A 25,079-nucleotide genomic window follows, 5' to 3' on the forward strand; every position below is an offset into this window, starting at 1 on the left:
AGAAAATGTAAGTGTCAAAGCATGAAGTTGTGCTAAACTTAAGAAAATATCAAAACACGAAATTAAGTAGAGTTAAGCTTAAGAAAACAGAAGTTTCAAAGCTATTCACTAAAGTACTGGCACGCTAAAACGGTAAAACACTGCAGCAAAAATATATTTATTAAACTCGGTCAGCGCATGTGAAATAAATATAATGTTTTAAATCCTCCACGTAGTAATATATACTGTGTGTGTGTGAAGATGAGTGGGGGTAATACCGGGCAGAGATAGCTCCAGCGGTTGGCGTGGCCTGGCGTATTGTTACACTCACTCCGCCCCCTCCACTGTCACAACAACCCGTACTCCCCCCAGCTGTCAGCCTCTCTCTCTCTCTCTCTCTCTCTCTCTCTCTCTTTCTCTCTCTCTCTCTCTCCATATAAAATACATACATACACACACCCTGTACTATATACTACCTCCGCTATACTACTACACCACCACACGCCCTGCACTATACTACACAACACACCCTGCACTATACTACACCAGAACACTATACTACACCACACACCCTGCACTATACTACACAACACACCCTGCAACTGTTCTCGATACAGGAATGGGGAATCGTTTTGAAACTCCTATAATTCAGGTTTTCTGTATGTTACCTTCTCCTTCAGTGATATATAAACCGTATATACAGTACCGTACTATGAAGTGATAGTACGCTACACCCCCTCCCAAAATGATAACTGCTCAGTGAACGGGAGTCCTTTCTTTACAAGTACAGTATAGTTCAAACTAACTTTCACACTATAAAGTATGAACAACTATCGATTAATTGACTGATCTGGCGGGGAAAGGAAGTCGATAGCTTGTTAATTTCCCCATTGTTCCTGATGAGTTTATCCTTCGTTACCAATACATAACACAACTATTAGAGTAACGATGAGGGTAGCAGGGGAAGGCAGAGACTGGGATGGATGAAGGAAATTAAAAACTGGGTCTCCAGAGAGATACATAACCTCGGCAGAATTGGTAAAATCTGTGTTCGACAACCCTCAGATGTAAGGCCGTCACTCTTGATTGATTAATCCAGTGTTAGTACAGGAGGACACTGGAGCACCCGGAAAAAACCTGCCATGTTCGGTAGCCTCACAGACCTTGAGCCTTACACCACTCGGCGATGATGATACAATTAATACTAAATGCATATATTGTACTCTGTATTTATCACAATCTTTTAGTTTACCAATTTCTCTTCAATAGCAGTTGCTCAGTAAATAACTCTTGTTGCTAAAATAAACTTGCCTTACTTACCCTAACTCTAACGAGAGTACAGTACCAACATAATAACTGCTTTGGCGCCCCACCTTAGGCTTACCTGCAAAAGAAAAGAAACACGTTGTTATCATCAAGTACACACACACACACAACTACTACTACTACTACTTACTACAACTACTACTACTTTCCTGTCACTCGGAATCGAGTATGACGATCATCCAGCTATGATACAATGATATGAGTTATAAGGGATGTCACCTTTATTGGTGAGTTTTGAGGTGGCTAAAGAAGCCGATACGGGACTGGCAGAGTTGTTCACAGATGTTGCACATGTGGAGGGCTACATCGAGTGCGGGAGGGGCAGTGACAGCGTCTTTCCGCCGTTGGCGCTTGTCTGCCTTGGTTTGCAGTCGGGCTAACTCGAAAGTATTGACACCTTCTCGTGTGGTGTTCCTCCAAGAGTTACGATGTGGAGTAATCGTCTCCCTGGTGAGGGAGTCGATCTGGCACCTTTTCAGGTTACACACACACTCCAGTTGTGGACTCCACCAAGCTCCTCGGTATCACTATAGATAAACTAAATTGGAAAACACACGTCAATATAATTGCCAAATCTTCCAGTTTTCGTCTCCACCTCCTCCGTCGTCTCAAGTCCTTCACAGTTACCGCGCCCTAGCTCCTCAGTGCTTACTCACATATGCCTCCCCTCCCTGGTCTTTCTCCCTAAATGCCACTCAACATAAGCCCCTAGAATAAATGCAGAAGAGGGTGTGCAAGGTTATTCTCTCCCCATCTTACTCCATATATCAGGAGGCGCTCAACACACGGCCCTCTCGACTCTCTCTGATCCTCACTATAAACTCATCTGCAAATTTGGTGTGAAGCTTCTGCACCATCCTCGACTCGCCACCGGCTCCTGTTTCCACCCGAGATCCCTCGTCCGAGAATTGCTGTTCGACACCACAACCGCATCCAGCGCATACAAGCACGTACTGATCGCTATAAGAACAGCCCCGTCCCAACCATTGTAAAAATGATCAGTAACTCGTAGTGAACCAGTGTATTCATTCCCAGCCAATCTTATTTTTTTTGCACTGTTACTATGTTGAAATGCCCTGTAGTATAACATTCACCCCACCTAGTTATTATAGATCATATTTGTATTACTTATGTAACTTGTATATTATTTGTAAATCAAATAAACCATTCCCCAATTATGTAAGTGTATATTGGCAGCCTTGTTCTTTCAATAAACCGTTACTTATTATTATTACACACACAGGCAAGGTGTGGTGTGGTCGGTACTTTTCTCAGAGTTGGTCTTTAATCGTTGTTCTTTTGGCCATAGATCCAAGAAGCTGTAAGTTTTCATTCAGGATACACACCATGAAGACGACGCATATCATCACCTCAATAACAATATTTGTGTAATTAAAGTATAAACAGTTCTCACTTAACCTATTATGGCCTATGGTCAGTTATCATAATGGTTTCCTATTAATTTTTTGGGGAGGGCTGCTTTTACCTATCAATTGGTGGACAGTCACTACAAGGGTTATGTATGGACAGTCTCATTCTTGTACATAAGAACATAATAATAAAAATAACTGCTGAAGACTTACTGACCCAACTAGTCAGTCCTATTTACACCTAACCATTATCATATATATTCGTCCAACTTATATTTGAAACTTCCCAGCGAGTTGGAGTTAATGACGATGTTTGGTAATTTCTTCCACTAAACCACAACTTTACTTCAGGTCCAATATACACAGAAACATTTCCTTCCTAAATCTAAACTTATATCATAATAAACCATAGATGTGTGTTCGCTCCTCAATTGATAGTTAAAGTATCTTAGTTACATCACCTTTATTTAACCCCATCTTCCATACCTGTATTCGTTATATTAAACTGTATAATCCATTTCAAGGTTCCTTATGCCCGTGATTAACTGTGGCATCCTTTCCTGAACACTTTCTATGGAATCTATATCCGTTCTACAGTACGGTGGCCAAAAGTGAACCCCAACAACGTTAGATTAAGAGATATACTGTAACCTTAACTTATTTTACACTAATTTCAATCAAATTTTGTTTTTATCACAACAAATAAGTAGGTTTGTGCACCTTTTCGAAGTGCCTTCTCACAGCATCCTTCGTCGCGAGCACCACCATATGGTCGAGGTCACAGTCTGTAGCCTCCAACTGCGATGAACAAACCTAAAGCACTGACTAACGCTGGTCCGCTGATATCACTTACCAACAGATAACAAGGAGGAGCGAAGCGTGCCAGGCAATGCTATATATCTAATCTCATCACGCAACTTTTTATTTATCTCTAAATCCTGGGAAACCCGAAACCAATTGTATTTCATTATTAAGGTGAAGGACCAGTCGAAGAGCACTAGAAGATAATATTGTACTGCATAACAAACGCGGGAGCTTCACTTGTTTACAGTCACGTGTCTTTAACAGGTGAGTTTTGGACCCTTACCATTATCTTAATTATCACCTTAAATACTACTCATATAATGGAGTTCAGGGTCAATATTAATAAACGAGTAATTGATCCTGGCATAGTTATTTTTTGAAACTTATATGTCACTTATTAGGTACAGTTAAGGGGATTTGTCTTGTGTGAATTTAATATCGTTCAATGACAGCTTTTGGGGTAATGGGGATTTGTTTAATACGTGGTGGTTGAGATGGTGAGGTGTTTGTCCACTTACCTTTACTACAACACAATACTAAAGACTCAACACTACAGTAAAATGCAATACCTTACACTACAATAATACAATACCTTACACTTCAACACCACATGCTATCTACACTACAATTAAATACAATAAATTTTAATACATTACAGTACAACAACTATACAACAATACAGTATCATACACTATATTTCAATAATGTATAGTACAACATTTTCCCCACACTGGAGACCTATTGAGAATTTAATGGACAGGTGACTACATAATACACTATCATATTTCAAAAAAAAAAATTACATCATCTATCAAGAAACCAATGAATAATTTTGTAAAACAATTCCTTGAACAGTCAATTATTCCATCAAGTCAACCTGTAAAGCATCCAACTCATCAATTAATCTATAAGTGTGGGGTAGTGTGGGGTAGTGTGGCGTATCTCACCTCATCCCCGGCCAATCTCATGTCGGCAGATTGGTGAGTCCTCTGGGGAAGGATACATCTACTTCCATGGTGTTCACGTTCACACACCTGGCTGGACCGCGTCACATTCAGTGGGCGTCTTTCGTGAGCTGGGTAACTTGGGTCGGACAGTATGGGCAACCGAGGTCATGTAAGATTAAGAGGCTCAGGTCATTCCAAGTTAGTGAGGCCCAGGTCACACCAGGTATGAGGCGGTCCAGGTCACACCAGGTATGAGGCGGTCCAGGTAACGCTCAGGTAACTCACTAAGCAGAAGGTTGTTGATAAACGGTAACACTGTTGCTACCACGCATAACTCTATATTAGTCCTCTGAGTTATTCTTCCTGGGTCTGTTTCCTTTAATAATGCGTATATTTTGTCTTGACCTGGAAAGGGATATGTTTGATTCACACTTTTTGGTAACCACAATAAAGGTTTATTTACAAAACGCTTACTGATGCCGAAAGGAGGAGGATTTATTTTAATTTCCTAGATTATGAAAATTCCTCAGACAAAGATCCTTTTCTCCTTCCAGCACAGTTGTCAACATACACCAGACACTAGATACGCTTTTGAACAAGTAAATTAATAATAATAATAATAATAATAATAATAATTATAATAATAATAATAATAATAATAACAAGATGACCGTAACACAGAATTATAAATTATCGTAACAAATAAATTAAAAACCGGTGAAATCAACTCATACAGAGGAGATATGTTTGTTATCCATACGAATTTATTGTTCAAAGTTACTGTTGGTATTATTTTATTATCAACTGTAAAACAAACTTTGTCTATCAGCTGGGAACTCTGGCAACACACGTCCGCCCGTCTCATAATAACGACTACAACAACCTGAGATGCGACACGAAATCGTTACTCGATATCATAAAAAAAAACTATAGTGTTTATGTAAAAAAAAAATACGAAGACAACTTTAAAATGCATTTCAATTCTTAGTTAAACAGATATACAATATGAAGGAGCCTAACATAACATAAGCTCCGGGTTTTCAATAACTCTATGACACTGTGAAGCCTTGCTAACGTCACCTAACCTCCTATAGCCAACCATAATGGGCCCAGTTCTTAATATTTCCAATCATAATGGGCCCCAGTCTTGATGATTAGTTAAGGGTAGGATAGACTGGGGCCTGTTTGACCTGCAACACACGTCACGAGTCTCAAAAGGAAATCGATTTCTAGTGTGGGTAAACATGAATCCGGTTTGGGTCGTTTTAACACTCTATAGGTCGAGAGGCAGGTGTCTGGTGCGTGGGAAAACTTGTGGGAATTAGCAGATTGATTTGACTGGGAATTCATCACATGTAGAGTAAAATACAGTGAGGATATGAACAATAATTACAATTTCGTCTTGTGTGAATGTTGTGTGTGTTGTTGTTCCGGTAGAGGAGAGGAGGGTACATGAGGCACTGTAGAGATAGTGTCCCGGGGGCTGGGGGGGGGTGGAGGACAATGATTGATAACCCACCAAGTACAGCACACCGTGGACTGAGTGCTCGTACCGGTCAGAGAGATATATTGGTACCGGGCCTAAGTTTCCACACACAACCTCTACTTTTGTTACTTAAATTTGGTGGGAAAACTCCACATTGGAATCCTAGATATATTTACAGACATTAGTCAACAACTACTGTCTGTCTAGTACAGTGTGAATGCTCATATACCCGCGAGCAAAACACCAAGTGCCTGGCGGTGAGAGGGACCTTCAGAAGCACACACCTCTACCGCTCTCTTGGCCAAGACCACAGCTTTGTAAATACTGTGTGTGTGTCGGGAGGCACCACCTTGTTATACTTCCGCTAACAGTATACTCCTCAACAGTGTTTGTAGTTCTTGCAGATGAAATTGCAGACAATGGTAGAGGGTGTCTGAATGTTTACTTCAACCATCAGCTAAACACAAGAGTGTGTTAACATGGAGCAACGGCTGTGACAACCACAGTAATAGGTGATGGCCAACACGGAACTGAGCCAATGTTCCCTTACCTCGTTAGTGTTCAGATGGCAACACGTTCATGGAAATATTATCTTTGTATGTTAGAAACTAAGCATAAAGAAATAAAATTTATAGCAGCATGGAGAAAGATTTTCATAAGGGAGACTATCAGTTTGAGAATAGGCTTAAGGGTTAATTACGAATAAGTGCACATAACGACACCAGAGACCGATATGACCTTACCGGGAGTGACCCAGAACAGAGGGTGACCTGACATTACCCGGTGACCTGATAACGAGATACAAATGAATATACAGGAGAATCATAAGTTAAAATACTGCATTGTGTTGGTTGAAGCCCAATAAATAAATATAGCTACTGCACAAACAACAAAGATCAAGTAATAATGACCCTAAACGGCGAGTGATTATTGGTCAGAAAAATGACACACTGTTCTGTACCTCGACACACAGTAGATGTAGACAGCAACATTAGTGGCGACACAAAACTAGGATGGATATTTAAACCTGATGAACAATAGCAGATGCAGTTTAATGTTGATAGCCTAAAGGTAACATTGTAAAGCTGTTTACACTTGATACATGTATGAGATACTGTGCTGTGCTGTGCTTGTCTTTTGACATATCGCGATACATCAGCTCAAACCTTTTGTATGGGATGGTTGTCGCGTTGACAATCCGAGATACATTTTGTATACTGTACACGGATACAATTGACTTGTATGAGCTACTCACGCATGGGCAGTAGTCCGTTAGCCACGAGCTTCAGCTAGTGTTGCCAACCGTAGGGACATGTCCCTAAACGTAGGGTAGATGGTTAAGGCCCTCGACCGGCTACCCTTACCTTGCAGAGTTTCTTGTGCAGGTAGCATTTGTTTGACACCTTTAACTAGTTTGTGAGACACCGTGGACAATATAAGGTGTCACCAACTGAAGTAGCTTATCAAAATCTACAACTCGTCATTCTCGCATAATTCTTAAAGTAACCATCATCCTCAAGTGTCAACTCGTTCCTTAACTGGAGTGAGGCTCCAGGAGTTTCTCTTTTATGTAAAATTCGAGCTGCCACCACCTACAATTTCTTTTTTTTTTAGTCTTTTTTACGTTCATTCAAAAGCACACAGTCGCTGCACTTAAAACACACAACCTTCTCGCCAGAAGGCATTTTGCAACTGACACATGTGCCCAGATGTGAACAGGAGTAAAAATCCCCAAGATTTTTACACGTATATCGATTTGTTAATTAACTTGTAGCTCAGACAGGACTTTATACATGTATATTTGTATCCCAGGCGTGTACCTAAGTGTAAACGTTAAGCTTTAGAGTACCTATACTGAAATTTTGAACAAAATCCATTTTTTGGCCGAAATGACGAAAATTGTAAGTCTAAAGCCTTAAAGGATTTTTGGCCAAAAATACGTTTTCTCTCTGAACTAAAATTTAATGTGCCTAACTATTTAAGTACATCCAGAATAATACACAAGCACCAAGAAATGACCTCGAAAACCCATAAGTGGCGAGTAATTAGCATTGCAAAAGTAATTAAAATATTCTAAAAATCATTTGAACATTTTCTAAAAGCCATTTGAACAAGTTATAATCAAGATATCAAATTTTGGTTAACAGATCCTTAAGCAGCACATTCAGGAGTACCTATCAGGGCTGTGGAGTCGGAGTCGGAGTCGAGGAGTCGGAGGAAATTTCGGCTTGTGGAGTCGGAGTCGGTAAAATTGTCCAGACTCCGACTCCGACTCCGACTGAAGCTATTTTGTTCCTAAGAACAAATATATGAACTCAGGCATATTCATTGCAGTGATTCCACTGATCCCACTAATTTTCTTAAATTATTAAAATAATTTATTTCCATTTTATAAGCATTATTATGAATTTATTGTAGCAGGCACAGTATAGCACTATAATTTTGGACGATAGTCTCTTCTTTACCATTTGAAATTTTGAATTATATCAAATTTTGTTTCGTTGAAAACTGCACAGAGGCTCTCAGCTACAAAACAATTAGCTACAACCTGTTTTTGGTGAGATTAAGGCAAATTTAATTTAATAACTTAATCATGTAAGGTTTATCCATTTTCCTTAATAAGGTATTCATTTCTTTAATGTACATAAATATATAACTTTAATTTAAAAGGAATTGTAGGCTCATCATTTAGATCCACATCAGATTATGAGCTTAAACAAAATTCATATGCTGAGATCGAACTTTTAGATATACATGTAAATGGTGTTTTCTAGTTAATATTTTGAATTCTTAATAAATTTATTTTTCTTTTGATTGAAACTTTGAAAGTCAAGCCTATCATCTTTTTGTAGTTCTTAAATATCGTCCAGATCATTAATAAAGCTGTAGCAGTATAGCCACGGTGTTTTACTTTTTACCTATGCAGGTTACAACATACAAATTACAATTAGGATGGTAGAAATAGTTGTTACAAATAGGCCAAGGAGTCGGAGTCGGAAGCATAAAAATTTGAGGAGTCGGAGTCGAAGGTTTTGTCTTCGACTCCACAGCCCTGCTTTAGACTGGGGAATGGAAGCATGGGAACCAGCTATCAGCTGAACAACGTCGGTATAGATAAGTTCGACTGTGAGAAAGAATCACACGTGATGATAAGTAAGAACCTAACACCTAAGCAGGAAGGCGTTTATGTACGAAATAAGGCTAACAAAGTGCTAGGGTTCATATCTAAGAGCGATAATAGCAGGAACGTTATTTTTTAACTATGTCTCGTGTTACTAAGACCACGCTTAAATTATGTGGAATTGGTCCGCCAGGAGGCACCCACCTACCTGGTCATCATCCAAGGTCATGTGGTAACTGTGACGATAGTATGGGTGACCACCGTCAACCACACCTGCCAGGATGTAAACGGTACTGTCATGTTCCTCCTGGTCACACACACACATTATCGCTCATTTGATCACATGTGTACACCATATGTGCCCTTACACTTGTCTAGCAGCCCACACGTCAACTTTCTAGCCTCGTTACGCAAGTCCTTGTAACTGGATCAACGTTCTCTAAGTGTTGCGTGTTATCTATCTAGCCAGCTTGTGTGGTTCACCTTGGAACACTGTAGCCCTCTGTTTGGGAACCACTGCATTAAATACACAATAAATAACCTAAACCTTCATGTTTGTAGCTTTAGTTTGACAAATAAAAACATTAACATGAACCAATAATATCATACAGTACTAAGATTTATGAATGTTGTGGACTTAAAACAACTTAAACAAACTGTTAATTAATAGCTATAACGACCTGAAGGCGGCGGCACACTGGACACTTTCCTCCAAACGTGTTGGTGGTATTGCTGGCTGTCTCTGTTTTGGCCGGACCGTGTTGGAAGGAAAAGTTTCCAGTGTGCCACCGCCTTAAGTTCCGGTTCCGACTGGAACTTGATACAGCATTATGGTTCCGCTGCATCCCTTTGATTAGTCTAATATGTATAGAAAATGAGTTTGTTAAAAATCTTGATTTTTCTACAGCCCAAAAATTGTGACATTAGTTACTCCAAAAACCCTGTGATGGTCTATTGCTATTATGTACAGTACATATTATCTCATGCCTGGTTCTCTGTGGACCACCGAGAAGGAATGGACGGCTGGACCCTTCCATATGCCCTCTTAAGCCTCAAGACTTGAGATGTCAGAGTTCCATCTGGGAGCTCACAGTGCCCCAACGCTACAGTACATGTAGTACTGCATGTGGGAGCTCTCATAGCTTACAAAAAATGGTAGCTTCCTGTTCACCTGTAATGTACAGGTTGAGCCTGGCCCTGAATATGAGTACAATTAAGCTACTGACTAAAGTTCTGACGAAGTTTGTCCTGGTGAGACTTGAAGAAAAGGTGATGCCTCAGTGCTGTGTGAGGCCTGTTACTAAATATCACGTACTGTACAAAGTATATAACGTTTTAGTTGTGGTACAATATCTAAGTTGAGTACACTACACCTCAGCTAAGCGTTCGATGGAATATATCCGCCCGGCTAGCTCAGTCGGTAGAGCACGAGACTCTTAATCTCGGGGTCGTGGGTTCGAGCCCCACGTTGGGCGACAATGTTTTAAGTCCAACAAAGTAAACCCAACCCTTGGCACCCTCCGTTGTTGCCACTGCCGGGCGGGGTGCAGGTGCTGACCATCAGAGAACACTAACATCACCATCAGTCACGACACCTTTTTCTACTCTAACAACTCCATGTTAATGTGGCCTTCAACTGAGCCTTCTTCACCTGGCACTTACATTATAGTTAGCCTCTTAAGACGAGGACGGCTCTCTCTCTCTCTCTCTCTCTCTCTCTCTCTCTCTCTCTCTCTCTCTCTCTCTCTCTCTCTCTCAGGTTTAAGACGGTAATAATAAATGAACTAGAAGACAAAAAAAAGATGAATTTTGTATTTGTGAGGTAAACCTTTCAGACGATCTTCCCCAGTAGATCACACGGTTGGTACACAAGAGAAAGTCATCAGTGTTACCGCCTACCGCCCATGCTGAAGGTGCAGGAGAACAGGTAGACTACACATGTTTAATTAGACACGTAAACCAATGCTACAACTGTAAATAGACACACATACAGTATTTGGTGGTAGATGTACACACAACACACATACAGTATTTGGTGGTCTATGTACACACAGTCATATGTAGATTAGAGTTTATTTCGTGGGAAGGAAGAGAACACTGATAGAGAAGTATTAAGTGACTTAGTTTTTGGTGAAGGAACGAACCCCCTGCGTCCACCACACAATCGAGTCTCTGCTGCCAGGTGTTAGGTAGAATATTAGGTCGTAGGTACAGGTGTTAGGTAGAATATTCGTAGGTACAGGTGTTAGGTAGAATAATAGGTCGTAGGTACAGGTGTTAGGTAGAATAATAGTCGTAGGCACAGGTGTTAGGTAGAATAATAAGTCGTAGGTACAGGTGTTAGGTAAAATAATAGGTCGTAGGTACAGGTGTTAGGTAAATAATAGGTCGTAGGTACAGGTGTTAGGTAGAATAATAAGTCGTAGGCACAGGTGTTAGGTAGAATAATAGGTCGTAGGTACAGGTGTTAGGTAAAATAATAGGTCGTAGGTACAGGTGTTAGGTAGAATAATAAGTCGTAGGCACAGGTGTTAGGTAGATTAATAGGTCGTAGGTACAGGTGTTAGGTAGAATAATAAGTCTTAGGTACAGGTGTTAGGTAGAATAATAGGTCGTAGGTACAGGTATTAGGTAGAACAAGGCTTCACCTAGTGGTAGAGAAATCACTGGAGAGAGGCAGCAGGCGGCGGGAGGGCAGGGGAGGGGCAGCTTTCACTCTCACACATTGTTAAGTTTCACAGTACCTTCCCATTCATCCCTCTCCTGTGTGTGTGTGTGTGTGTGTGTGTGTGTGTGTGTGTTAAGTCCATGCTATAGAAGAACAGTTAGGTTTGGCTGATGATTAATGTCGACATTCGTTAACCCAAACTTTTGATATTAAGACTCCATCAACAAGTCCTACGGTACCTAATTAATGAATAGGACCACATTATTAAACCTTTGTGATAAAACTGATTACCCTATTATTATCCAGTGGACTTTATTCAACACTACACATGTACAGTACAGGAAATCAACCCCGTGTAGCATGAGCTCAGGCTAAAGTTGCCCCAGCGTGTGTGTCGTGAGAGCCAGCGGTCGGTTAGTGCTGATGAAGTAAACATCCATGAGGGCTGCCAGGGGTTTGTTGCGTAGTCCTAGATACAGTCAAGTCACCTGGTCTAAACTCCAAACACATTGTCAAGTTTGTGGACGATACAAAGATATTTGGGAAGGCAGAAATTTAGGATATTGTCGCAACACTGCAGGAAGACCTGACTGAGCTGTATAAATGGTCCCGAGAGTGGTAAATGACCTTTAACATTAAGAAATACACGACTTTACACGTAATATCCAGCAACCCGAAGCACAAATATTCTGTTAATAACACTTTCCTGGATACTGTCAATAAGGAGAAAGACACAATAGGGCAGATCTCATTGAAACATTCAAAATCCTGAAAGGGGCAGAAAACGTGAACCCGGGCCATTTGTTTGTGATGTCACTCACCACCAACACGAGGAGGCATAACTACAAGCTCATGCAGAATGAATATAAGGAAATAATTTTTCACACAAAGGGTGGTTGACCTATAGATGGTCTACCAGTCCAAGAGGTGGAAACAAGAACAGTACTGGGCTTCAAAATAGCCTCCTTCCCTCAGAATGGCCACCTATAGTGGGTGGACATTAGGTAAATAAGGTAAGTATCACCCACAATCAAAATCTTATCTCGAAATCATGATATAAAAAGATAATTTTTCTCGCAGCTCAACAGAATTCGCTGAAACTGATATAGGGACCTGGTATTGCCAGACAGATTGGTCTACAACACGTGGTACAGTGGTAACTCTCACCAATATGTCAAGGGTTCGAGCCTCGGCCGGGACACACGTGAGAAGGGTGTTACCCAGTGTGACCCTCACTACCAAACACCACAGGTTTCCCGGTCCCAAGTTTCCTCCTGAAGTAACACTGGATAGACAAACCGCCCAAACGGCTAGTAAGCTGATAAGTGGCGAGAGGAGGCAGGTGGAGGACAGAGTATAAAGCTGTAAGGGGCAGGAGGAAGGAGTGGTACAAGTGGTGACGCAAGAGCCTGCCCCTACGGGATAGTGGTAACTTACCCTGCCCGAGGACTACCATTTATGTAACGGGCCAATTGAGACGTCCCGGTCTGCCTGTCCTCCTGTCCCTCTCTCTCACCCGTCAACAGGCGTGGTGGGGTGGATGGCACCACCTACACATTTTAACCATCTAACATCGTAGGCCGTCACAAGCGACACCACACTCACCCACCACTAACTCACACATAAGAGTAAGTCTTCTACCTAACTAAATAAATAGACACATAATGTATTGGTCAGAAGCGTTGTTAGTTACCCTCCCCCGCGTCGCTTACCTTCCCTCACAATGAACAACAGAGAGAAAACAACCGATACATTCCTCTGCAACATCTACCCCAAACTTTTCACAGGATGCAACATGACATCATCGTGAACGCAAAGAATGCAGACTATTAGGTAGATATTACTGAGCTTATAGTCAACACAGTAACACCGGCCACGTAGAGAACTAGTAACAGAGTCAACACAGTAACACCAACCACTTAAATAAACACTTCACAGCTTGAGGAACTAAACTTTGAACAACTGATCAGTATGGGAACATTTAATTGCCAATGTCCGCGGAATATTATCACAAAAGTTTAATGCGTTTCTGTATCATAATTTGTTCTTCCTTAAACCGTAAAAAAGCTTAAGTCACCAATGTCTTTGATAATAAAAGTATGAGGTAAAGCTGCCGCCAGTAATGTACTGCGCGAGTACAAGTAACATGAAGCAAGAAGACAAGGACAAATTACTTTACAACTACAGGACCCTGACCCTTACATCCAAGAAGCTACTGCCAGGTGGTGACCAAAGGACCACACCCTCGCCCTCCTTCCCATCCACCACCCCTCCTCAGTATGGGGTGCTGGACAGGGTGGCCTTCGACAGTATCCTCCACGAAAGACGAATATATAAAGTGGAGGCTCATGAAATTGGAGTGGATAATCTAAATTGGATTAAGGCGCGATTACAGGACAGGAAACAGAGTCAGCATTAATGGCGCAAGATCCGATTGGGGTTACGTCACTAGTGGAGTACCCCAAGGCACAGCACTTTGACCATTACTATTTACTACATACATAAACAACGCAGATAAAGGCGTAGACAACAACATAAGTAAATTTGCTGACGACACAAAAACATGACGTGAGGAACCTGAAAAATATAGCAATACCTAAACAAACTTTTATCGTAGTCTGAACAAATGACATGAAATCTTATGTGGAAAAATGTGAAGAAGTAAGACTGGATAATGGAAACAAGGAAACCAGTTATAAAGAGAACAGCCTCGATAGAGAGAAATCCGACTGTAAGAAAAATTTCGGGGTAATGATAAGTAGGAACCTTAAACCATGACAGCAATGCATATATGCTGGAAGTCGCTGGGAAGTTTCAAATATAGGTTGGACGGATATATGAGCAATATGGGTTGCGTGTAAACGGGTCTACCTAATATGAACCAAAAGGCCCACTGCAGTTTCCTAAATTCCTATGTTCTCACGAGTGTTACCTAAGGCGAGTCTGGGAAAGGTTGACCATAATGGATATAGGGATATTCTTGATCCTGTTCAATTCTCTTAAGTAAGGTAACTCAGGTTAACCCATACCATAGCTGCTGTTGTTAACACATTGGGACTCTGGGTAAACTTCTGTTGCCTCACACCATCCCACCCTCAAGAACCCTCACACCCCCTTGTGTACGGTGCCAGCGTTGACTACCTCAATTGTCAGGGGAGGTTATTGTGCCACGTTGGTCTCTGTGATGACCTAACCACATGACACAACACGACTAGGCCCATGAAGGTGCGCGCCACAGTGAGCCCCAGATGGCAGTATATAATTGTTCATAGTTTTATAATACTTAAATCAATACACATCACGTGGTAGTTAGCACCAAGGGGGTACACAAGTGGTAAATATTTCCAAGTTTCACATAACGCTAACCTTCCATCACCCAGGGATTTAAACTCCTCAAAAATTAAGCACCTCTCATTATTTCAACCTTATGATTAAACACTAACACTAACCTAACATAATTTAACAAAACAAACTTATTTACCCCCCCCCCTACCCCACAGTTAGCGGCGTTAATGTGTTTACTCATCAAGTGAAATAAGCAAAGTAGGGACGCTTAATATTCCGATGATCCAAAATAAAATTAATAATATGAACCGAAACACAATATTTATTTACTTAAAAAGTATCAAAAAATCTAAGCTTATTATACGCAGGTAGATAAATAAATGCTAAAATTGCGATTGGTCTCGGGACTTCTAGGGGTCTCGGTCTCGGGAAAGCAGACCTCGACCTCGGTCCCGGACTTCGAGGACACAACATCGCCGGTGGACGCAACACTTCCAGGACGATCCCTGAGATTCACTCACTAAACAACTATTACCGTACGAAATGTTTATCACAGCCTTGAATAAACAAATTAAATAACTACACGAAAAACAGGTTTGGATAGTTAAGATATATGAGGGTGTACTGTGTGTGTGTGTGTGAAATTAAAAGTCCTCTCCGAAATATCATCACTATTGACAAGAAATGGTAAATAAATCATCCCAGGTTATTTTCCTGTCAAAGAGCAAGAGAGAGAGACGACAGAATGTGGCCAAAAAATACAAATAGAAAAGTTGAGGCGGGTGGGGGTGAAGACAACGGTATGAGCGCCGCCGTCCTTGGCACCCTACCTCACATTCCTGGCAACGACGGGACACTCACTGAAGGTAAACACCCCCCACCACCATAACGCTACCAGACACCATCAACACCAGACTAGTCCTGTCACCACCAGACTAGTCCTGTCACCACCACCAGACTAGTCCTGTCACCACCACCAACAGAGTGAGTCATAAAGCTAAGATAACAGCAATACCTATATAATCTCCATAAATCACCCGTAAAAAAAAAGTTCAAAAGTTCAAAGCAACAAAAGGCCAGCCTCCTAAACCTACTGTACATACTGGTTCAATTAGTTACCATATTTCCCTATATTTTGTTCAAGAATTTATTGTAAAGTGAAGAATATATCTCATCCACTTGACCAAAGTTTATCACTGTGTTGACTTCTCGGTAGTGTTTTACGTCTCACACACACACACACACACACACACACAGGACGGTAATAATGTGTGTAATAGACTGTATTATTTGATCTTGTAACTAAGCTTCACATTCACGTTATTAATTACAAGAATTAGTCAATACAAGCGTGACTAGATACGACGCCTCAGCTGGAGTAGTACTGTACATCACTGTCTGTGCTTGATCTCCGTACACCAACTGTATGTACAGCATGGTGAGTACTGTGAGCGTTAGGGGGGTGGGGGGGTGTTGGGGAGGGGGGTGTTGGGGAGGGAGGGAGGGGGTATGGGGGGGGTGGATCACTGCCATCTACACGAACCACTGCCTCGGTTTAAGTCTCGTTTCATGAACAACTAAACGAGGTGACTCCAACAGTTTTAGGCCTTAAATCTTAATATATCACTAAATAACCAAGCAATTTTCAGCCCTAGAGGCCTATGCATATATTTTAACCTGGTAAGGGTGGTGTCCATGCAGGGATACGTTGCCTCGGTAATGATTACAACAAATACAAACTCTTAATTTTTCAGTTTGCTTTGTATTCCGTTAACACGTGTGAGTGGGGGATGTGTTAAATAATATTCTATTAATAAAACGCAACAATGTATTTCTCCGTCCGTTTGTCCGTCTGTCTGTCTCTCTATATTGACCTTGATCTGTCTCGTCTTAGGTTCAAGGTACGTGTAATACCCAGTACTGTATATCATAGACACACACAGAATGGGTGCTACTCTCAGTCATATATGAATACAGGGCATTATCCACAAGGAGAGAGACTTCAATACTGGCATTATCCACAAGGAGTGACATGAATTCATCTCCTTCTCACCCTATTGTAACTATAGTATTTTCATCTGGCTCGTGTTAGACGACTACACTCAGCTGATGAAACCCTCTAACTATTACCAATGCGTTACTCTACACTGTAATCTCTCCAAACTGATCTGCACTTTTCCCTCCTCACCACCCAGTACTCCGTCTCACCCCACAAAAAGACACCTACCCCGATATCCCCCCGCTCACTAGTGAATGATTGTCAGTCTCAGAGTTCGGGGCCTTGTAAAGCTCATTATAATCTGGTGACTAATGAACTGTCTGTATAATTTGTCTTATTGTCTGGGTACACAACCAGTCTAAAGTCCACACTGGAGACTTGTATTGTTACCTAATCAAGTCTGCATGGTTACGAGAGGAACACTTAGTAGCAATGAGAAGCAATCAAGAAAATAATAAAGTTGCTTAAAACTACTGAAAACCTGCCTTTAAAAAGTACGTAGGTCTAGCTACGTAATTATATATGTTTATGGATCATGCCTGAATAGCCTGGCTGTCAATGTAGGCACAGTCTACCAGGCTATTCAACCGGTGACGGCCTAGTAGCCACAGCGTAAAAATAAATACATTATCTGACTCTAAGAGCGATTTGGATTTTTCCCCGAGTACTTTCATCGTCCTTAGCTCAAGTAGTACTTTTGACGTTGTGTGACAAGTGTACTGTACACAACACAGCTTAAACAACCAGGGACTAATATTGTCTATCCGTGTTATTGGTTAATGAACAACCACAACCCCTCCCACACACACACTGTTTCTTTACCCTCACTATCTTAGCAGCCTTGTCCGCAGTACTCACGACCTGACAATCTCACACAGTTATGTAAGTAAGAGGTCGCAGCCGTGTAACTAATCATCGCAAACAGAGGCGTCATTAACACGTTGCGCTTCCGGGCTAGGCCAGTGTGCCGCGTTAGGTAGGGTTGGACGAAGCACAGGAAGCTACTAATAACGGCAGCGTTGGTGAAAGGGGGACAAGGGGACCCTCTTCACTCCCTAGTCCCGGTCAAAGTAACATTACGGCTTTCATAGAACCGTCCATGAAAAGTGTTAAATTTGATGTTAACTTTGGTGTATATTATATTGTCAGCTTAATTAACACTACAGGGTGGATCAACACTCAGACAGACTGCAGTGTTTCTTACAATAGCACGACACATATTTAATTAAACAGTCTATATTACTTCCTGACAAGAGTTGACACACTTAAGTCATTGTTTACAAGTGACCACCACCAGCCCATCAATATTCAGAAAGTGTTCTAAAACCAAACAGGATATGTTAACCAAGTGTGTTGTGCTCGATTTATTTTCCTGTGTGATTCAGTGTCATGAGATCCGAACATTTGATAAAGTATCGATCTAGTAAAAAAATTAAGTGAGGTCCCAAGGCTTGAACGGCCAGTTACGGACAGTGTGGATACAGCACACCGAGGAGTAAGGCTTTGGTGTTAAGGGAGGCAGCGTGTGGCCGACACTGTACCAGAATGTATTCATATTCCCAGTAAAGTGACCATTTATACACGGGAAGACTTGAGGTGCCCCAGGATCTATTGAACGTTGCATCCACTCGTCTGCTGTACCCTTGACAATTAACATAAGCTGGCAGCGAGTCAGGTCTTTGGACACCAAGACTGTGTGTGTGTGTGTGTGTGTGTGTGTGTGTGTGTGTGTGTGTGTGTCCCTTCCTGTACTCCACATAGTCATGAAGAAATATAACAGATACGACTGACAGGTGTTGAAGATGGTTCGGTAAAGAAAAAAATGACCAAACATGGTTTATATGACAAGTTATCAAGTTTGTTCGGTACATTTCTATTCATATGTGGGTTAAGGCTCTTCATTTGTGATACTGTCATCATATTACTGTACCTACACTCAATTATTATATCTATACTAATGTACAACAGTAATTTTATATCTTAAAACTTGTGACTGTGATTGTTTGTGACTGTGATTGTGACTATGATTGTGTTGGATGCCTGACAATAAAGAGAGAGACAGTGAGCCAGCAACATCTTTATCAACAGTAAAGGTAAACACGAGATAAATAACACGACCACCCTCTAAACACTCCTCAATCTCATATAAACTGCCAATCTATAATGACCCCCAAAATAACAAGTTACAACAAATTATCAACAACTGGCAGAAAGTTTTAATTGTATACATATCAAGGAAGATTACATAAGGATATTCTTCAGAGGCGGGGGTTAATGCACGGAACACAAACAAACAAATATGGGGAATCTAGTGAGTAGCTACTTGATATCCGGAAGACGGCGCCTGTCCCCGCTACACTAATAAATGTCTTCTATCTAGGACACTACCCTGCCCAGTATTAGTACCGGTAAATCTTCAACCCTAACCTAACCTCTAACAACTTTACCCAACCTAACTTAGCTTAATCAACTGTACCTCACTTAGAGTAATTTAACCTAACAATATCTAAACTAACAACCTAACCAAACCTACCTTACCGGGCCTAACCTAACCAAATCTAACCTAACATTGAGATCAGATGGAATACAGACTTATTAATACAAAGAGCCGGCACTGCACTCGACCGCCTTCATCTTTCCAACTACAAAGTCAGGTTCCTTTTCACAGCTGGGTGAACCAAGAGTACCCCCAACCAGCGACTACATTATCAATAATTGGATTAGTCTCTAATCCACCATCAAGTTTTTAGCTTTCGAAAAGTCATTTGCGGAAGTGTAATGATGTAATAATGGATACCTGGTGGTATTTGGTCGCTACAAATAGATAACATTTACTCCGTCTGGTCTAGTGAAATGTGACAACTCCCTGGTGCAGCTTAATGACTCTCATAGCGGTCCGCCTCACTGTTACCTTCACTGACAATTATCTAATAGCCACTCTCTCGTGCACTCTGGCCACTCTCTCGTGCACTCTGGCCACTCTCTCGTGCATTCTGGCCATTCCCTCGCTACATCTAGTGTAGTACAGTACTGCATTGTGTTACATCTAGTACTGTGTAAACTCTACAGTACTATAGCAGTGTAGGCGCTGTACAGTATATCCAGGTTGTGGATGTGGTGTAGTGTAGAGGTAAAGGATCACTGCCACTAATGCTGTACAGCCCAGCACCAAGTGTGGTACTGTACAGGTGTTGAGGCAGTTGTGTAATGTGAATGAAGGTGTTGTTTCCCCTGGTAGTCCTTCACTACAGTAGTTCGCTGCCGCTGGTGACGATGAGCAGGACTCTTGGACCACGCTGAGGTTATGGACACCACGATAATACATAAACTAGTTACGTCCTCCACATAGTGAGTGTAACCAAATGGATGAACTCAGCGGAAATGTGGTCTTGGCCCGGAGCTTCAGGGAGTTAGACTTTTATAGCAACAACGACAGTCTTAGTTGTGTAAAGGAGTAAGGAAGTAAAATTACTCTTTAACAATGATAGTTACAATAGTCCTACATATAAAAGCGGAAACGTCAATCTTATACAAAGACTTCACGGGGATATACTGTACACTGTAACTGTCACCAATATATTATATAATAGGTTACCAACTGTGCTTCTCACACCACCGTGACGCATAAATATAATCTGAAAAAAAATCATGCAAGTAACGCAACCACGACTCACACGCAACTTAACGTGGGAGACGAGGTGTGAGGCAGGTGTGTGTAGAGGTCACTGTGTCATGACATGTGTTTAGGCTAGAGTGCACACCGCCAAATCTCCTTTAAGAGCTACTTAATACTTATCATTACTGTTTAACAATTAATGGTTACGCTCCATTATGGAATGAGTGTGATAATGACTAAGTCTATCCGTGAGACCCGAAGGCCAGTGTTACTGCAGCCCCTTAGGATAACAAACATTGTTGGCCCACACTGTACGGCACGCCACCGCCTTCAGCTAAGTCAGGTCCTAATTCAAAATAAGAGTTGATTGATGTGTATACTGTACAGTACAACATGTGGCGTCCTGACAGGTGGCGCCCTCTTCACTTACAAATGGGGGTTTTATATTTAACAATAAGAGGAAAAATAGACAAAATAACACAACATTATAATTGTACTTAAAGGATTTTATAAATTACAGAGAATAATGTATTTACTATACCGCCACACACACCCACACACACACACACCCCCACACACACACACACACACACACACACACACACACACACCACCCACCCACCCACCCACCCACCCTCCCCACACCCCCACCCACCACACAAACACCCACCCACCCACCCACACACACCACACACACACCCACCCACCCATCCATCCACACACTTTTTCAATAAACCGTTAATTATTATTATTATTATTATTATTATTATTATTATTATTATTATTATACACACACAGAGATATAAACTGCATCAATAGTATTACTTGTGGATACTGTTATAAATAACGATAAAGAACACTATTAGAGAAAGGTAAAATATGTACAGTACCTGTAGGGAAATAATCAATCAAATATTATTTACCATTGTTGTCAGTTAAAGTATGAGTGTATCATACCGTATATTAGCCAGGGAAACAAACAGTAGGTGAGGGCCTTCCCACCTATCCTCGTTACCAAGACAACCATCATCACTATCAGCCACTCAACACACTATCTTCACCTTATTGTTTACAACTTCCTCTACAAAACCCACTGTAGATATGGAACACATTTTTAAATCACTTTCCTAAAAGTTTTGGGATCATAAGTAAAGATGTACTGTATAAATATAATTGCCAGTGACGTCAATAACCCAGAGCTTCCAGGAACGCCCAGTAACTTCCTGCACAATAATCTCGCGCATAGAAAATCAAATTGTTATCACAGTAAACCAACGGCCCGGTTGTCTCAAGCGCACACACACACTGGGAACCACATATTACGTTTTATAAATCACAATGAGTAGCTATTTCTCACTTAAGGAAAAGTCACATAAGAAAAGGCGGTGTTACAAGACGCCTGACGCCACGAAACTCAGGAGGAGGTGCAGCACACGCAACCCTCCACGATAAGTTCCAGACATACACTGCCGCCACCACCTGACCACCCTACTCCCTCCCTCCCTCCCCCCGGCCCAACATCCGCCATCCCTTCACCACCACCCCCTTGTACCTTCCCATCCACCCTGACCACCCTTCACCACCACCCAGTGTCTCTCTACTTTCTCTTCCCCACCACCACCACTCAATGTCTCTTTACTTTCTCTTCCCACCACCACTACCACCACCCCCACCACCGCATAAATATAAAGGGGTGAAGGTGAAGAGTTGGAACATCTCCTCCCTCAGAAAACGATACCCTGACCTACACCACGAAGTTGTGACTGAGGACATCGATGTTGTGTGTCTGCAGGAGTGTCTCACACCTAATGGTAAGCCCCCACCCAGTCTGCCAAGTTATATGTATTATGATCCTAGTTCTACTCACACATGTTTGATGTATGTTAAGAAGTCACTCCCGCATGTACCTCTTGTATCCAAAAAGACTACCAACCTTCAGTACCATGGGATCACTATCCACCTGGGCAACTCCACACTCCACGTGTTAAACGCCTATGCTCCCTCAGATCAGCTTCAATACACAGATCTCCCAGACTTTGTACACACAGAGCCCACTGTCCTGATTGGTTGCCTGGATACTAGACACAAAGAATTGGATGACCCCACCATTAACACAAATGGTAAGAGACTGCACTGTTTCAGGGTTACACAAGTGAAGTTAAAGATATGCAACTTGGCACCCACCAAGGTGAAGTACTTAGTCCTACTGTGTTCAATGTTCTAATGAATGCATTATTAAATTCAATACTAGACAACCCCAGCAATGTCACAATCAGCTATGCTGATGATATACTTGTACAATATACATAGTAAAACTCATCGTGAAATGCAAACCACCCTGAACCATGTACACGCAGCCTGTGAGAACCTCGGTCTTATTGTCTCCACTGAGAAAACAAACAAGCTGGTACATTGTTTAAACAATGTACAGTACAGTAGTGTACCTAGACACCACCACCACTACTAGTATCACCACTACCACCACTATCACCACCACCACCACTATCACTACCAACAGTACTACTATCACCACCACCCTTAGCTTTGTGGTAGGTATAACTGTCACATAGTTACACATTAATGGTGATGCAACAAACATACTGTACAGGAGTTATCCGTCTCAAAGGAGTTAAACAGCCACCATAAACTAACTCTCCCTGCTGGCAAAGGGTTTCGTCCTCCTCAAGGACTCGTCTTACCGTCACGTCTAACACCGTCACTATCTTTGTGGGATCACCTGAGGATTAAGCACCCCACCTTGTTTCACGCCATCATTAAACATCCTAATGCTAACCTAGCTTAACCTAACCTACGGTAACATAGCCTAATCTAAAGTAACCGAACATAACATAAACTAACTTAACGTAACCTAACCTAACGTTAACCTAATTAACCCAACCTAACATACCATAACCTAACTTACCCTAGCCTACAGGTAATCTAATCTAACATGACCTAATCTAACCCTTCTAGGTTATGTTACAGTCACCACAGGATATCAACTGGGGGTAGCCTAATCTTCAGGTTATCTATTGTGCGTACTCCACAACCACAGGAACGTTAACCACAGATATTGTACACCGCCCTCCCCCTCCCTTCTACCTCATTTACATATCCACGACCACAAACTTCTTTAACTGTCCACAAGCTTTTTCCACAACACTTCCAGATGTAAGATTACGGAGAGAGGAAGAGAAAGAGAAAGGACTAAAGGATGAGAGAGTGAGTGAGTTACCAGCGGGTGTCACGAGATATTATCCACCATGAGGTACAGTAAGAGTCAGTGTACCGTTACCAACACAAGGCTCTCGCGGGAGGTTTCGCCTTGGGTCGACTATCACGCAGGCCAGCGCTCAAGACACACTGCAATACACGGTGACATTCCTCGATATTTATTGTTGTTTAATCTGCCGTCGCTTTATTAGTCCGGCAGATTATCCTGTCATAAACATAGAAAAAACAATATTCTATTCAGCTATTTATTTTCAACCTTTTCTTTACATTTGATTAATTTAGTGCAGGAACCAGGTGCTGGGAGAGATGTTAAAACGATAACAGTTGACTATTTTGATTGAAGAGAAGTGTACCGTACATTATTACATTAAAGGAGTCTTAACAAATTATTTGTTTGTTTATTATGGAAATATCAAATATCCCTCCGCCCTCTTTCTCTCGTCTTGGTTTGTAATGGTTCAGTACCCGGCTGCTAGCAAGCGTGTCCACTAAATAGCCTGCCCTCCTAGCAAGCGTGTCCACTAAATAGCCCGCCCTCCTAGCAGGCATGTCCACTAAATAGCCCGCCATTACCACCTTTCCATGTCTGGCTCCAGCTGACACTCACAGTCAACCTTATATAACCACATTGGTACTAAATATTGGCCTTGTAAAATCGTTCTTACCTCGTACTCATTCAAAGTATGTTAAAGTCTCGTAAAATCTGCCGCTGTTGACAATACTCAGCTTACCTGGAAAGAGAAGAAGAAAAGTTAATATACAAAGTTTGTGTTATGTTATTCTTTATCTGACAACACTCATCATAACCTGAGTATTCCTGTAAGCAACCTATCTATAAAGGTAGACATGTATTTTATAACATTTCTATAGAGTTTTGGTAATAATGAACCTCCCATACACATGCAGAGGTGAAGTACAGTCCCCTTCACTTGTGCGTTTACAGAGGCTAGTGAGGTTTTGTGCAGTGTGGCAGCGCTGTAGTTTGTTTACATTCGACAGAAGGAAACTCACTATGGAATCTAATTTTTAACAATATTAAAACAAATATCTGAAAGTAATGATTTGTGAAATGTTTATATGAAGTGATGCCTGTAAACGCACTAGTGAAGGAGACTGTACATAACTTCTCTGGACTAGCGCTCTGTCACAGCTGATATACCACAAACATTACGAGGCTTATGGAGGTATTTACTGTACTATGAGCTGCTGATGGTCATAATGCCAAACATGTCTTTCACTTTGTT

At 41.5% G+C, this 25,079-nt stretch overlaps 1 protein-coding gene and 1 non-coding gene across 6 annotated transcripts in view; one reads left to right on the forward strand and one right to left on the reverse strand.

The window, feature by feature from the left end:
• The window catches only part of LOC121868560 (ral guanine nucleotide dissociation stimulator-like), a 58,500-nt gene that overhangs the window by 22,570 nt on the left and 10,851 nt on the right, over window positions 1–25,079 (reverse strand). The window contains exons 1-2 of one of the 5 annotated variants that reach the window (XM_042369306.1): window positions 21,959–22,057; window positions 4,427–4,831 (exon numbers count right to left, since the gene is read on the reverse strand). The exons of 2 other annotated variants lie outside the window; for them this stretch is intronic. In XM_042369306.1, coding sequence (XP_042225240.1) covers window positions 4,427–4,447 — 21 coding nt within the window. In that variant the 5' untranslated portion in view covers window positions 4,448–4,831; window positions 21,959–22,057. Of the gene's footprint in view, window positions 1–3,395; window positions 3,500–4,426; window positions 4,832–21,524; window positions 21,544–21,958; window positions 22,058–25,079 lie in introns of those variants that run through there. 2 more of the 5 variants (XM_042369308.1, XM_042369304.1) reach the window with 2 other exon arrangements.
• Window positions 10,436–10,508, forward strand: Trnak-cuu. The gene has a single exon. It is a non-coding gene; the product is annotated as a tRNA-Lys (tRNA).

This window comes from Homarus americanus, unplaced genomic scaffold (assembly GCF_018991925.1).
Source record: "Homarus americanus isolate GMGI-L3 unplaced genomic scaffold, GMGI_Hamer_2.0 scaffold59495, whole genome shotgun sequence".
Classification (NCBI taxonomy): Eukaryota; Metazoa; Arthropoda; class Malacostraca; order Decapoda; family Nephropidae; genus Homarus; species Homarus americanus.